General features: G+C 43.2%; 1 protein-coding gene across 1 annotated transcript in view; it reads left to right on the top strand.

Moving 5' to 3' along the window:
• SLX4IP (SLX4 interacting protein) overlaps positions 1 to 7,438 on the top strand; it is a gene marked incomplete at both ends in the record, with an annotated part of 51,134 nt that extends 43,696 nt beyond the window's left edge. The window contains 2 exons of the mRNA XM_080930959.1: positions 5,275 to 5,375; positions 6,703 to 7,438. Of these exons, the coding sequence (XP_080787085.1) occupies positions 5,275 to 5,375; positions 6,703 to 7,438 (837 nt within the window). The remainder of the gene's footprint in view (positions 1 to 5,274; positions 5,376 to 6,702) is intronic.
• Between the last annotated feature and the right edge of the window lie 9,590 nt (positions 7,439 to 17,028).

The raw sequence follows: 17,028 nt of genomic DNA on the forward strand, positions 1-17,028 counted from the left end.
TTTAGTATGCCTTATAGTATAACACTTGGTAAATTACCTGCTCTTAAACTACAGTTGAGCTATTATTTGAACTTGGAGTGAATGCAACAGAATGAGAAGACACCTTCTATGAGAAACTGGATTCCATTCTCAAAAGATGATGATGATCATGGTGATAAAAAAACATATTTCCTTATTAATTACTCCTTTCGAAGGAAAAAATGTACTGTCCTCATATGACAAATATTAAAATCTTGTGAACAGCAGTTCTGATGATCTAGTCCTTGTACAGGGTTTCATCCTGGCTGTGAGAGATATGAAGAATACCGTTCAACAAGAAGTAGACTATATGTGATCAATGGTTTGACCTGGGCCCCCACAACTCATCCCAATTCCAAACTCAACTAATATTAAAGTCTCAGTGTTTCTAAGTAAATGCTAGAGAATCACCTACAAGGCTTTCCCGGAAGATGCTACATTTGTGGTCTAGTCATTGGCATTGCTACCTCATGCTGTTTTCTCATGTTGAATTAGTTCCTGACCAACAGCACCTAACCCTGGGAAGTGGCAACTGTAATAAAACTTGCTTCACTAGACAATCTGGATTGGGAGTAACATTGGCATCTACCTTCGTTTCTTTGCTTTTCCTTAATGAGAAATGCTCCCAAAGCATTATTTAGGGCTGTGCTGGCCATGGCCAGTGTAGTTTCTTTTCCATTGACTGTATTCTGCCTGTAAGCATTTGAAAGGCAAGTTGAAAATTATATCCTCTGTATGAAGTCTTTATGTATGTCTGCCTGCCATAGACTCATTATATAAATATGGTTCAATATTTTATATTGATTACATGTTACAATATTTTATAGACGTTGTTAAATAATATGTATTGAAATTTAATTTCCCCAGTTTCCATTTACTTCTTCAATGGACTATAGAAAATTTCAGGTTACTTCTCCAGCTCATATTATGTTTATCCTAGAGAGGTCTGGGTCTGTTATCATCTTGACTTCCCTCCTCCTATGGTCGGGGCATACGTCTTCACTTTTACCCAGAACAGCTACTTTCTGTCCAGGTATCCTTTCATTGTTCCTGTGGTCTAAGGGCTGCATTCTCCTCTTAGCAGCATGCCCGTTTATGTTTTATTTCTCTTCTTTCTTGCCTCTGGGGACACTATGGTACTCTTTCCTTACCAATGGTTCCTTTGTCTTCTTTTCTGCATCTTCAACATCTTTCCATGTACTTTTTCCTATCCAAACTCATTCCTCCGTAGATCTCTTCTGAGTGACTTTGAACACCATATGGAAGGACTTCCCTAGTTTTGTATTGGCAGCTAAGGAACAGAACTGTATCTTGGTGAATTGTAAGCTGAAACATCCAAGAACAAGGACCAGTGGCTTTTCTGTGTAGGGAGAGTCCGATCTCTGCTTCCAAGTTGGTACTTCACTGCTACATCATCTGAGGGGAGCGGGGAGGGGGGCATGTGATGAAGGACTGAAGGGCCAGCATGAACTTCCTCTGTCAATCTAAGGGAGCTGATGTCACCCATGAGAACAAAACTTCACAACTTAAATTGCCTCTTAACACTGACATTGGCAATCGCTGAATTGGGGCAGGAGGGGATACAGACTATGTGAGTGTTTGTTCATCTCTCTTACTAACAGTAGTTCCATGAGACAAGGTTTTACCTGTTGGTGTGCATCTTTTCACTAAGGGTCCCGGGCTCTTTCTGCTGGAGTTCAGTGATTGCTGAACGGTTCATTCTCCTAGCTCCTGCTCAGTTACCTGTACCATGTGTTTTTAAAGCACTTCAGTAATTCTGCTGGGTATAGGAATCACTGGGGATCTCGCCTAAATTATACCTTCCCTGACCCCAGCCCCTGGGGATACAAATGCAGTAGATTCTGGGTGGAATCTGCACATTTCTTAACAAGCTCCCAAGGTGACTTTGCCGGATAACACTCGCACCCTGTGCGAAGTCTTGTCTGCCTTACTAACCAGGCTAAGTTAACTTCTCTACTGCTTTCTTTCTTGAATGTTGTTTCATGTGTATCAGCAGAGTGTGAATCACCTGGGAATCTAAATATAGATCTCTTAACCCCACCCCAGACCTTGTGAATCAAAACTTCCACGAAATGAGTCCTAGTCTTCTTTTTAAAAGGTGGGAGGGACCGTTTTGCCTCTGCTGCAGCCAGTCTTCTGCCTGAGTCCACTCTAGTCTTGCAGACTCTCTGCGGAGGTCCTAACTCAAGAGCAAGTAGGGGTTTTCTTTGCCATTTTAAGTCTCTTTCCTTATTTACCCCACAATTTTCAGAATTGCTGTTTGGTAAGTCAGGTCAGTGTGGGATGAATGCTGCGTGATTACTCACAGTTTCCAGGTGCTCTTGTAGCTTGAATAGTGACCATTAATTCAAGGACATTTCAAACCTCTGTGTTCTCTGATTGGAGGGAAGAAGTGTGGTCTCACTGTTGACCTTGCTTTGGTGGGGGTGCCCTCCATTACCCTTTCAGTCCAGGATCTGAATGTCCCCTGGATCTGAGCAGACAACATGGTGTATGTCCTTCCTCATTTTTCTTCTCACTCTGCCCGCTCAGCCTTCCTTTGGATCCGTATAGTGGGACATGTTTGGACTGCCTTCAGCCTTGAAGTGTATCTGATTGTCTCCAGAGAGAAAGTGAAAGGCCCGACCCCTTTTCCTTAGAACCTACATAGGCTGCACAAGTTACTAATGGCAGGGTATCCGTCCAGGTTAGACTTGTGGAGGCAGTACCTTGTCCTGCTTCTGTTGTAGACTTGCTCAGATAGAAAGCTGTAAATCCAGAAGCAAACAAACAAACAAGAAACAAACAGAAGAGGTAAGAATTGATTAAGTGGTTAGGAATAGAGTGTGCCAAGAAATGATATTCACAGAATTTGTCCTTGGCCTAGATGGTTAGTTTACTTCCTAAGTACCTGACCTCCATAACATGTCGACTCCGAACTTGAAAAGTTAAATGCTTGCTAGCCTCTTTGAATATGGTAGATTTGACTGCACTCCTTGCAGGAGGTCAGCTCATTGCTTAGGCAAAGCCTAAAGAGTAGTAGCATCGGCTCTGCATGCTCCAGCAGCAGGGTAGCCGGACTTGTGTGCCCCATCTGTTTGCATCCTGGAGTCTTGTCTGTGGATAAGTGTCGGGTTTCATTTTTATGCCAGATTAGAAAAGCAGTAATCAGGAGAAAACCCCTTTGGGAAATCCTATTCCCAGGTGGTGACTGCGTCTTTAAGATAGTGAGTCAATGGGACAGCACTGGAGACCACAAGCTGTGATTTAGTAACAAAGGGATGTGAACTGACCCTGGAAATGTATGAACAAGAGAGGTCTAATGAGTCTTGACAGTTCAAGGACTGAAGAAGGAGACTAATCATTTTTCTCCTGCCCACCCAGTCTTCATATGAATGTAAATATGTCTCCTTCAACAAATTGCCAAATGTGGTTTTAATTTATAAGCTACAGACCAGCCTTGTTGAGTGTACTCAGGAGTGTGTGTGTGTGCGCGCGCGCGTGCATATGTATATGTATGTGTTCTCTCTGCCTTCCCCTTTCTTACTCCATCTTGCCTCCCTCCCTCCTTCTCCCTCTCTTCCTCTAAAGCATCCCTGACCCCACTGTCGGAGGACCTTAAGACGAGAATAGATGGCTGCGTCTCTTAAAGACATTTTTCGAAGTTCCCAGAGGAAAGCCATGTGCTTTTTAGACATAACTAAGCCAGTGGTGAGCCACACGGAGTGAGATGTGAAGAGCCTGTCTGTGCTATCGCTGCACCACTCGATGCAGTGGATGCAGAACCAACCCATTGTTGTTATTTATGACCCCCGTTTGCCTGCCATTGTGGGCTTCTTCCAGCCTTGGGGAATTTACATCATTCCTAACAGCAAAAGGCTTTCTGGTTCCCACAGAGTTGTTCAAAGCCTGACTCATGCCCCTTATGTTAATTGTTCAGCTCTGAAAATACAGCACTTACAGGGTGTGGCTGTGAGGGGGAAATGGACTGTATTTACAGGGCATGCAGGACATGTTTAGAAGTGTTTCACACAGAAATCTCCATCACTCCCAGTCTCTCTCAGCCTCCCCTCTTTTGCCTCCCCACTCTGCCTTAACTTAAAGTATTCTTTTTCCAAAAATTAATTTTAGGAAACAACTAACTAAAAAATGACAAATTACAATGCAATATAATCCAATAAAGCCAGTTCTGCTCTGTTCACTGAGCATTAAACCCAATTTAGGTTACAAGTGGACGTGTCTTTGAAAGGTCTAAAGCCACAATCATGGCTGAGCACTCATAGACCCTCCTAACATAGTATTGTGAGCTCCAATTAAATCAAGGCTTTAGCCATACACTGGAATGGTACTTTTGGCTGCCATCCTCCAGAGTCTCAGAGACTATGACTATTGATTCCCTAGGAAAGCCTACATTAAACACAGACCTACTGATAGGTACCAAACTGTCCCTCAAGTGTCCCAACATTTTATAGGAATTTGATGTGCAAGACTACTTAGTATCCAAGACAAGAGCTGATAACACCTTATCTGGACTATCAGCTTCTAACCTAAGGGAAGAAATTCCAAAAACATTACATGGGTCAGCTCTGGCAAAGGCTGGAAGACTTTTAAATTTTGTAATTACCTCTTTATGAAGCTTCATGGTTATGTTTTCTAAAGGCAAATACTCAGTGTATAAAACCATAGCCATGACTACTATAAAAAGGCAGAGACTCTTGAGTTCTTTTGCTGCTGCTGTTGTTTTTGTTTGTTTGGTAACCAAGATTGAAACCTCCATTTAAAAAAAAAACAAACCAATATTAAAAGGTTTAAGTTGGTACTTAATATTAAAAAGTTTGTAGGTTAACATGGGGTATATTGGTAAATAGGGAAATGGGCAGAAAATCTCAGGACTGTCAAAATGCTGACCATATCTTCTCACAAGCATGCTGTCATTGGCTCGAGAACTCTGGCCTTTGGAGTCTGGGGGCACAGAGATACTAGATATTGTTCTAGGTGGCTTGGGATCTGCAGTCTCACATTACAGTTTTGTGTGGTACATATTAATGCATGAGTTGAGTAGACAAGAATACAAAAGCAGTTTGGAACCACAACAGTAAATTCCCCACTGAAAGCAGTTGAAACAGCCAAGAACAGCAGTCTCTTTTATGTAGTATTTACAAAATAAAGTTGTCCGTCAGAGCCTTCCGGTGAAGCTGTTTTCTCGAGTGTTGAGTGATAGACCCCTGTCTGAACCTCTGTTATCTTTTGGAATAGACGAAACGAGCCCACCATGCAGTGTCTGATTATTTCGCTGAGTATGCGGAGAGTTCACCTTCTCCTGGGAAAAAGCTCAAGAGGAACACTCTGAAGGAAATGTAGGTCCAGCATGCTTCTTGTTTCTCACTTTCTGACTGCCTGTGTGGATACTGTATCACCAGAAGGGTCCATCACTCAATGGCAGTGTGTATGGAACCTAATCAGTAGCCTCTCTGTCATTGGTTCTGCCCACAGCCATATATTAATACATGTCCTTCCCACCTTCCTGTTGCTCTTGCTTTCCGGACAGTGGGAATAGACGCCTTGCTTCACAGGTGTGTTGCAAGAAGTGATTAATTACAAGCTCTTTGAAGATGAAAAGCACCTACTGGTGGTGTGTTTCACACAGCTCTGGAGGCAACTGCAGACAGACCTAAAAACTACATTCCTTTTGTAAGATGCTTGTTCTGACTTTAATGTAATTATGACAGCCCTTGGGCCCCTTACAGCAACATATTTATGTTTTTTTCCACAAAGCTTGGCCAAAGAAAATATTCCAGCTTTAATGCTTGAGTTTAGTGGCTGAAAAAGTTTCTTGCTATTTGTAAATGTGTTGTTGTCAACTCTTTGCCAAAATTAAGGGCTTAAGTCTCTCCGTTTCCTGTGAAGTTTTTCTGTCCTGCCCTGGAAGTTTTATAGTTAAGTAAAGTTTGTCTTTCTTATTGTGAATTCTGGGGAAGAGGAAGATGATAGATAGATAGATAGATAGATAGATAGATAGATAGATAGATAGATAGATAGATGGAGAAAGACAGATGATAGATTAAACAAGATAGATACACTGTTTGTTATAGTTATACTTTTTTTTAATGTTAGCTGTCTGACTTTTTTCCGGGACTGATCAAGCCTGATTAACTGTGGCTTATTTCCATATGGTTGATGAATAAACCAGCACCTGCTGTGTAATGCCTTAAAATGTCCCAAGGGAATTTTCAGATCAGTATTTACTTACAAATAGAAATTGTATGTGTGCATATTTTTGCATATATGTGCTTATGCACAAACATACTCTGTTTTGGATGTATCTAAGCATTTCCTCCTTCGAAAAGTCAGTATATCAACCCCAGGCAGTATTAGCCTCTGATATCTAAAAATTGATACCTATTTGCTTTGGCTAAAATGATTGTGATTTCATTGTGATTTCACTGATGAGCCAATAATAAAAATTCAGAACATATCCTAGTTTAGTGGAAAATGTAAATGCTATTATTTAATGCAGTTGGTATTCAACAGACACTTTGGGGATTTCCTAGGTATGCCAGGGTGCTCAGAAGCCGCAAGGTACATGTCTTGGTCTTCGGAGTAACAACCAGGGAGTGGGGGTTTTGGAGGAATCCATGCCATTGCAAACCTCATACGCTCTGCAATCTTTATTGTCTGTTTTAGTGTGAGAAGAACTGAATCAAAAGCCACTGATGTGAGCAAACCACAGACCAGCAGGGACCTTGTGGGAAGATCTAGTGACTCCGTAATTACCGTGGTACCACAGAGGAGAGATGCCTCAGCCATTCTCCTGTCAGAATCTGTGGGTCAAGCACAAGATGACATAAGAGCAGCCAGAAGCCACCAGGAGCTTCCTGTTCAAAAGCTGGAAAATGTTTCTCAGACGCAGCCAGGAGACGCTCGCAGCCAGCAGCAACTTCATCCTGAGGAGTGGTTAAAGACAGGGCTTCTAAGCCGGAGCCCTGTGTATAACTGTGAGTCAGCATCACCAGGTCCAAAGCAAAGTCTGAGAGCAGCCAAGACACAGCAGAAAGGCAGGAATTGCGGCTCTGTGGAAGACTCTGACCACCGCAGGAGAGTTTCTCTTGGAAATGAAGAATTAGTCCCGGAGGACGCGGTGGTGGAAAAGAGCACAGCTGTTAGGGTTTTGCCAGCCTTAGAGTTGTCAGATCCTGGGTTGCTTTTGAAACAAGATTTGGCAAAAGCCACAGCTAGAGAAGAGCTACATGCTTTGGAAAATCTCTCCTCCAGACATCTTATGACAAACAACCCAGGGCAGGCAGAGCAAACCGGCTCAACTGCAATTACTGAAGGATTAGCTACAGTTCAGGGCGGCCCCAGCAAGAAAAGAAAGAAATTGCAAAGTTACAGCAGAGGATGTAGTGGCAAGAAAAACTGAGTATACAGTACCTGGGGTTCGGAAGGAATCAGGGTAAACAAATACCTAGGAGCTGGAGTTGTGTCTCAGCTTTTAAGAGCACTTAGTGCTCTTACGGATGACCCACGTTAGGTTCCAAGGTGATCAACAACCCTAGTGAACCCCAGATCCAGAAGACCCAACACCCTCTTTGACCTCCGTGGCACGAGGCCTGCACACAGTATGCATATAGCCCAGGCAAAACACACATACACGTAAATCTTTTTTAAAACGGTTTGTGTTGGGATCGGCCTTCACAGTCACCTCCTGGAGGCTGTTTTCCTAACAGCCTTTCTCATCATATTTATAACTGTCACCAGAAAATGTATTGACAAAGAGCCTTCTGCTGGTCAAGGAATAAACCATGTATCTAGGACCCCATGGAGAAATCAGTATGGTGGCCTCCTCACCCCATCACTATGAAGACCTCCTGATGGGAGAGCGAGAGACGGCGGGTGTCTGGTACTACAGTCAAACTTACTATCTGACAGGAAGACTGGGTCACCAGTCTCAGCGTGTGGTTCTGTGAGGAATACAGGTACTGGGATCCCAGGCCTATGCAATGAGGAGCTGTGATTCTGAAATAGACTAAAGCTGAAAAAACAATTTCCTTAGAACTTATTTGCTAGAGTCTAGTTACCGTGGCTTTCATCAGCTGGGGCCACATGTGAAAATGCACACCCCTGTGCATCCTGCAGACTTGTAAAGTATTTAGATTAGATTTGGTGTGTGAGTCCCTTTGTCTCCAGGTTCTACTAGAGGATGGACACAATGCCTAGGAGCTGTTGCATCTGTAGTTGCCAGAAATGTACGGTAGGTAATTCGTCTCAGTCTTAGGTGAAGACATGGAAGTGGTGTGTTCTATGTAGCACGAGTTTGACTCTGTCCTTGCTCACACTTCCCACATTCTGGTTACAATTAACATAGACCAGAACCCAAAGAGAGCTGAGTGGCCATTCCAGTTCCCAATTTGGAAAAATTCCCAGGCTATTTAAATGCTCTCTTCAGTTGTGTAGCCAACTCTCAAGAAACACAGGAAGCCAAATTTGTCGACCCGGAAGTTTTATCTGGTCACCCCAACCTCAAAGGACCAAAACCTACTTGCGGGTATTCCTTTCCTTTCCCACCTAGCTTTTTTTTCTTCTTCTTAAAAGCTGATTCCAAGATGTTGAGTCCTCAATGGAAGCATGAGTAACCCCCATTGTACTCCAAGAAGCAGCTCACTCAGAGCTCAGATGGTGATTCTCCATCCAGAGCTAAGATATTCGGACCTAGAATAGGTGTGATTTTAATGGTTCAATGGTTAAGGTCATAATCTGTACTTAATTGTACTTATACGAAGGATGTGCTTTCAAGAAATGCTTTGCTTTTCAAATCTGCTCTATTATAGGAAATAGTGATTATTGTGATCAATGATTTTTAAAAAAAAAAAAAAGCAAAGTATATTAGGGTTGTAGATAGATGTGGTCTTTGTCACAGCTTTCGCACACAACAGACGTTAGCAGGATTACCAAGAGTTCTCAGCTCCTACACTCTGCCATATGTTTAAAAGAATTTTTGTCCTTAATCACTTTCCTTCAGCAGGTTTGAAACTTTGTTACTTTATCAGGTGGCACATTAAATATTGTCTACTGTTGGGAATGGTTTGAGTTTTTATATTCTTAACTACTGTAACAATTTGACATCTGAAAGTCTAAGACACTTTGAGGACTGATAGTCAAAACCAAGTTCTTCAATGCTTTGATTCCCCCAAATTAAATTTATATTCAAGTCCCTGTGATTCTGCTACTTGGAGGAAATCATCATCCAATTCCATTAATAACTAAACTGAAAAGGTTGGTGCTGGATGAGTTACAGTGTTGTTCCCTCATTTCATACTAAAGAAGTATTGAAATTAAAACACAAGACTCATGGGCCATTCGTTGACGAAGGGGTGTTTTGCATGTGTAGTGATCCCTAAGACACCAGTTTAAAAAAAAAAAAAATAGGACACTGAAGTCACTGTATTCTGATGGCTGAAGAATGTAGTTTATCTCTGAATGGACCTTTTCAAAGTGTACCTTGGGGTATCCATATAATTAATTGTTTTATGTTCAGTGTCATGGTTTGATTTCACCAGAGACTGTATCTCTCATTGGCCTTTGACTTCAGAAGAGGCCCTGACCAGGGCAAACCCATAGGGAAGGAAACATCCATGCCCAAGAGAATGGCCTAGGATCAGTGTCAATCTTCACAGTTTTGTAAACTCCTCAGCAGGTCTCACTGTAATGTCTCCACAAAATGCTAGTGACTGGCCCTCTGAGTAATAAGCAACTTTGCAAGAGCCAAACACTCGCTGTGCAGCATGCTGGGACTGGAGTATGGAAATTGTTTTAATTTCTTCTTTTCTCTTATGAGGAAATCACTGAACTTGGTTTGTCAGGACAAGAGAGTTCATTCCCCTGTATTTGAAACAGTGATGAACTGAAACATGTTGGAGCAAGTTTAAAAGAAAAAATCAAAAATAAACTGGTTTCTCTTAAATAGCTTAAAGCGTTCCACAGTACAAAATAAATTAAGCATTGTAAAAATGAAGTTAATTCAAGTAATCACTCAGTACAGAAATCTAAGCATATATATCATGAGACTTGCAATTCCAGGGTATAATTAAACTCTCAGAAATCTGCTGGATTCCCTCTAATTTGGTTTCTATGTACATTTAACAAGTCGGGGAGCAGATGTATGTCAATGTACCATAAGAACTTAGGTGGGGTTTTCTTCTAGTTGTGGGGACACATTTGGACTGGGCCTGAAGTGTCTCTAGGTAGGTCTCATCTGTAGCAGTGTCCCCACACTGCCTTAAAGTTTTCATGACCATTCTGACCAGAGACTGAGGTTTGTTTATTAAAGTAAAATCAGTAAAACCATGCAGTTGTCTTCCCAGAGCATCTGAGTGCTACAAATAGGTGCTAATTTGGCAGATCCTCAGAATGAGTTTCCAGGTGGAATTAGACAAAACCACAATCTTCAGGAGAGCTCTGGTCCTCTCATTTAAGTACCGTTGATAGACTGAGTGTCCACAGAATAAAACCACTTTTGTAGTGAAAATGTACGTGTTCCATGAATAAATAATTGGGTTTTGTGAATTTAAGTAAGTTTCTTGTGCAATCTGCTTACTTTTCAGGTAGGAGGCTCTCACTATATGCTGTAGTTCTAACACACTATGTAGCCCACACACACCTCAAAGTATGGGTACTTCTGCTTGGAGTGTGTGTTTCTGTATGTATGTGTAAGAGAGAGAGAGAGAGAGAAAGAGAGAGAGAGAGGGAGAGAGAGAGAGAGAGAGAGAGAGAGAGAGAGAGAGAGAGAGAGAGAGAGAGAGAGAGATAGAGATAGGAGGGAGAAATTTTAAAAACAACTAAATGAAGTTCAAAGAATTCATATCCAAAGTACCCTCTTCTGAACATGTTATTTTTTAATTATGCTCTGCTTGTAAGAATGTCTTTCCTCCCAGGAGCATTTCTTGGGTTTTTGGAAATCTTGTTAAGTTAGATAAAGGAACCATTTGAACCACTACCCTTAAGATTTAGGTTTTGAAAACCTACGGAGAAACATTAAGATTAAATTTGACCCTCGGGGTCTGGGCTGTCTTAACAGTGTGAGTTTGTTCCCACTGTGCTCCCAGCTGAGCCCCAGTGGACCTGGAGGGAGGTGATGTCTCGACATGATCTTGACAACTTTCCAGAGAGCCCTGATTGACATCCCCCAAGTGGACTCATCACGTGTGTGAGCATCTAGGCTTTGCTCAGGACTGACTGAAGTTCTGGGCCACCTCTTTCTCTATATCACCTTATATTTTGGATGCTTGGGCCTCTGGTCACTTGTAGGTAGATTTCCCTGGTGGCCCTATACTAGTCCACCAATAGTGTTTCAGTATCGGTTTTGAAATGTGATTAGAGCTGTATGTGAAATGTGAAGAATGCCTACAAATTGAGAAACCCGTTTGGTACAGTGTGTGACAATTCCCACACATAGGGCACCCTCCCAGGGGATGTATGTTTTAGTATAAGCATTTAACCTTCCATTTCTTCATCAAAATTGTCTAGTATTTTAAGTATAACCCATAGCCTTCTAAGTTCTGAACCAAGCATACCACACCCGTGTGTTAATTTTTCTGTCTGTTTAGAAAGGCTTCCCTACAGTGGGCACTAGTGGGGAGCTCCTGTGTAGTTTGTAGTTCATCCTGACTCCCTGGAGTAGGTTGAGCATGCATTTTAGTATTTTTAAAGCCCCTCAAACACTGATTCTCATGCAATGCCATAGTTAAGAAGTACTTTTTCAAAATGGAGTGTGTATGCTTACGTAAATCCTAGATGTTGACGGAGGCGCAGCTGACCCAGAAGAATAGCTCTTAAAAAAGAGGGCTTTCTCCAAATCCGAAATTACATCTACTTTCAGACAAATGAATGGGAAGCCTTTAGGGACAAGGTGTCAATCAATAGTAACGCACTTTAATCAGAAATGTGTTTACTTCTGAGGCTCCTCCATTCTGCTGCATTGGACCCTACACATCCAAATACATCATTCCCCACGTTGAGATACTGCTCCCCTCATTCGGAAGATGAGCTTTCAAAGTGCCTAAATAATTGTCTGGAATTTCTACATAAACCTCTGGGGTTTGCCTTTGATCCGTGATCATTAATATCATTAATAGGCACTCTAAAAGCGCATGTGAATCTCAAGCTAGCATTTGGCAGAGCAACGGAAGAATGAACGCTTTTAAAATAGTTTGGCTCAGAAAGCACATGTGAAATAACCCTGTGGGAAAATCGGGAGACTTTCTCATCCTGCAGAGGATTACCTAGGATGAGATACTGACCTTGTGTTTTAAGTACAGTTACATTTCTTAAAACCTCTTTCGTTACCCAGCCTGATTTATTTTAGAGGCTGAAGTAGACTGTGAGGGGCCTCTGTGATGTACAGTTTGTTGTTTTCTGCAGTTCCCAGCAGACATTTTATCATGTGTGCGTGCCTGTGAGTGTGAGTGTGTGTGTGTGTGTGTGTGTGTGTGTGTTTTCTTTAAAAAGCAAACCAGTTTCTGCAGGAGATTTACTACAGCTTTTCTCTCAGAAACTAGCTGGAGACTTTTCTTTTCCTGGGGCTCTCTAGCAATCAAGCCCCAGAAGGCCGAGTGTGTCAGGGTGAGCAGATCGCTGACCTCCACGGGGGAGAGGTCACTTCAGCACATAAGACTCAAAAGGGAGGAAGAGAAAGCAACTCCACAGCAGGGATTTGACTTGCTTTAGGGCAGAAGAGCTTCTATAAAGGAGTCCCCAGTCTCCCACGCCCTTTCGCCTGCTCTTCTGTTTCTGCTCAGCACTGTGCTCAGCTCACACACCACACCACACATACAGCAGCACACACAGCCTTAACTCCTCCAAAACATCCCACACCCTTTCTCCACCTGCCCCTAAACTGTGGACAGATTGACAAGCCCCTTCTCCAGAGGAGGCAGGTGATGGATTGACTGGAAATTTCTCTAGGCCCAGTGGCTCTGAAGACCTCTTTTAGTTCCTCCTTCACACGCCTGACTGGTGAGAAGAACACAGAGGATTCTTTCCCAAACCCATTGTGGGTGCCTGGGAGGGCTTCTACCAGCTCATCCATTCTTGTCAGAGGAAGGTGAGTCGGTAAATCAGCTGTCCCCAGCCAGAATGTGGAAGGCTGCGGCATGTGGGACACATCCCAGAAGGAGGAGCCTGGAAAAAGAAACCTTCTGTAAGGATGCCAGAAGCTTGTGAAACCCAACAGGGTTTTATTTACATATTGCCCTGAAAATGCTACCCTGCTGAGCTTTTTCCTTGTGCCATTCAGCTCAGTGGGAGATGCATGTGAAATACAAGGAGAGGCTTTCTCTGGTGGCTCAGCAGTGAGAAGGGTTCTGTGTGTCTCAAAGTATCTCAGGAACCAGAGGCTCTCTGCGCAAAGGTGTAGGAGACTAGGAAGGGTACCTGCTGTTATGAGTTTTATTGTGAAGCTAAGAATCTCAGTTTGGGAAAGACAAATATGCCCCATCTATCTCTGTACTGCAAATAGCAAATCAGTGTGCTTTCTCATTTTTTACCACAGCTGATGTTCTCCTGAACTCAGTTGTACATGAATTGGGTTCTTGTTTTCCATGTTTGTTAGGTCTAATCTCAGATCCCTGTAGTATTTTAGGAATGCTTTCTGAATTTGCAAGACCCCCTAACTCCTCTACCAGCTATGCATGTCTGCCTAAACCAGCTGCTTTGCAAAGAAAAGCATGACAAGGAAGGGGGGTTTGTCTTGACATTTAGTCTGTTCTCAATCCATTGGGGGGGTGAGGGTGGGGATAAACAATATACCAAGTGAAAGTCGTGGAGGGAAAATAATTGTTGGGAAACGCTCTATAGGGGAAAAGCCATCACACAAAAACAAACAAAAAACATTTTGGAAGTGCCCAATCGACTGGAAACCTCTTTAAAACAGTCAAACATCAGGTCATTTCATAACACTCAAAAACTGGTCCAATGTCATGTCCTGAGGTCCTCAGGCCAGGCACCTGAACTGGACACTGATTTTAGTGGGAGGAGGGAGGAGGAAGAGCATCCTCAACAGCTGTAGGCAACAATGCATTCATGCAGACCACACAGCTGTGTGAATTCAGTTGGGCCCCAAGTTGGGTTGTTGTTGTTGCTGCTGCTGTTGTTTTACTCCTATTGTTCATTCTTGCCTCCTGAGGGCCTTTTCCTTTTGCACACTGAACTGTATGGATGCAGGAGCACAGCCTGGCTCAGTCCCCTTGAGAAGAGGGCTGTCGCTTTCCATTGCTATATAACAGATGGCTATGGGTTCAGAGTCTTGAGAGCACGTAAGTCTATGACTTCATCACTTAGGACACCTTGTGTCTGGATCCTCAGTTCAGTGTTTTACAAAGCTGAAGTATGGGATGTTAGTCACACTTTTCATCGGGAGGCTCAACCAGGCAGAAGTCTGTCCCTGAGCTTCCTTACATTGCAACCTTGCTTGCAACAGCCGCTCAAGGGTGTCCATCATCCAGCTGGGTACGCCAACGATGTCCTAGAAGCCATTCCTAGGTCTTTACCTTGAGGACCTAATCACCTCAGTAGTGGAGACACCCCCACTGCCTTGAATCTCTCACACACTGAGTCCACTGAACTTCTTCTTTGGTGAATAGAGATGTTTTTCTTGTAAAAACAAAAACACATTACTGTGGCACGGTGACCATTCAGTGTCCCTAGGGAATTTGTATCTTATTGTCCAGACTACTGAGACATATTTCAAACACCTATCACTACAGTATCAGTATTAGTTCAATAACCAGGGTCCAGGAATCTCTGACGGCCATCACAGATGTTGGCCTACCACTAGATCCTGCAGCCTGTAAGCTCTAAGGTGACGTGTTTATCTAACCAACTGCCTTCATTTTCTGATGCACTGTCACCATGTCACAGTAGAAAGAGCAGCCTGATATCGTTTTTCTATAATGCTGTCAGTATTGCATGGCAAAGAAACTGAGGCACAAAGAGTCATGGAAATGCCCAAGTCTGTCCAACCCTAACAAACACTGTTGTCAAGGCCCTAGTGGGAGAAAAAAAAAAAAAAAACCAACCCAGAAATGTGGCAGAAAGAGCGGTTACTGGAATCAAGGAAGCCTGGCCCACACACTCTTGCCTTTGAACATAGATTCTGGCTTGCACACCAAGAGGGTGAAATTAACAGTCAAGCTGTGGGCCAGGCCAGTGAGGAAGCAGGAGTGCTTGTGGAAAATATTTTAGAACTTCCCTGGCACAACAGCCAGCATTGTCCAAATGAGAACTCACAGGAGCTACAGATGGTTGGGTGCCGGTGGAGTAAGGAGGCTGTCATGAGACCCGACTGAGACCCGACCCTCTTCCCACCGCAGACCTTCCTGCTCCCTCTTCTTGACCCAGGGACACTGCCTCAGTTTTAGTCAACCCTCTAGACCATCCACATTTGCCCTACACTGCTGCTTTGTGATTTTTGAGTTTGCAAAGATGCATTTCCAGTACTACAAAGCCATAGGGAACCCATTGGAGGTATTTTGAGTATTCCGACTTGACCTTGGGGGATTTATCTTTCTCTCCACCGTATGGAGTTTATCCAGGTCATTCATTCCTACATGGGTACCTGGCGCAGAGGAAAGATCTGGCCCACACTGACATGACATTAAAAAACAAGACAGGTAAAAAAACAATTCAAAGGGTAATTCATCAGCCTTGGTAAGTTGGGACAGGAAGTGAGTAGCATTTTAGTTGGGGGAAACTGAGCCGTGAGTGTGGTTATGGAGACAACCCTATACCGTCAGCTGTTGCCACCACTGGCTCGCTGGACTTGGTCACCTTTGGTTCATTCACGTGATCTGGATTTTAATAACTGTAAGTGCTCAGATGATTTTCTGCTATAATATAGAAGAAGCTCTCCAAATGAGGCTTCTTTGCAGTGGGGCTTAGTTGTGTAACTGCGATTACCAGGCATGCATCCAGATCGGTGCAGCAGAGAGACCCAGAAGTAACAAAGATTTGAAAATGCTATTCAAGTTTCATGTATATTCGTGTGTGTGTGTGTGTGTGTGTGTGTGTGTGTGTGTGTGTGTGTATGTACATTTACACACCTGTGTATACACAAGCAAGAGAAGGGTGAAACCTATGGAGACCTGTTTCCTCTCAGAATCCCCTTTCCTGCAATTCATTTTCTAATTCTATGAAGCAGTACATAGAAAGGAAGTCTGAAACTTCCCAGGAACAAAGGGAAAGCCCAAAGGGCTGGGACTTCATCTATGGTGCAGAAAACGCCCATTGCTCCCCGACTTGGAGATGCCTTAATCAAGGTCGATACAGGTAAAGTATGTCACAGTATCTTCTCCCTGGAGCCGCCCTGAGCCTCCATGTTCATTTCCTGTTTAGCATTGATCTCAGGGCTTCATAGACATTGGATCCTGACAGAAACTTAAGTTCCCAGATGAAGCACAAAACCAATCAGCCCAGGAAGTAGAGCTCCAAGTTCGAGCCCAGGTTGTTGCTCTTGGGGCCTCAGTTTGCCAATCTTGGATCCTCTCACAGGGTAGATCACTGCTTAAACTAGCATTTGGCAAGTCTGTGATGAAGCCTTTCCAACTGCATACAAACCTCTGTGAGGACGAAGCAAAAAAGCATTTCACCCTCCTTTTGCTAATCACAGGGGAACAAACACTATGGCTGTCTGAGTAGTCATTAGCAGGGCAGCGCAAACCCGTGTCTCTGGCATCACCAGGATCCCCACACACCTTGCCAGGACAACATGGCTTTAAAACAAAACTTGTATCTTTCCTGTTGCTGGGCTCTGGTTTCGCTCTGTGGATAAATAATTCAACCCTTGGCCCCCTGAGTGTGGATATTTTCAGAGGAATGGGATTGTAGCGGCTACTGGCAGACTTCCATTCAAATTTCTTACTGGATTTAAGAGCCTTTCCCCTAAGATAATTTCCCTGACTTGCCTATCACAGGTTAATACTGGACCCGTGCGTAATGATACATAATTTGAGACTAGTA

The sequence above is a fragment of the Micromys minutus genome, assembly GCF_963924665.1.
Source record: "Micromys minutus genome assembly, chromosome: 17".
NCBI classification, from domain to species: domain Eukaryota; kingdom Metazoa; phylum Chordata; class Mammalia; order Rodentia; family Muridae; genus Micromys; species Micromys minutus.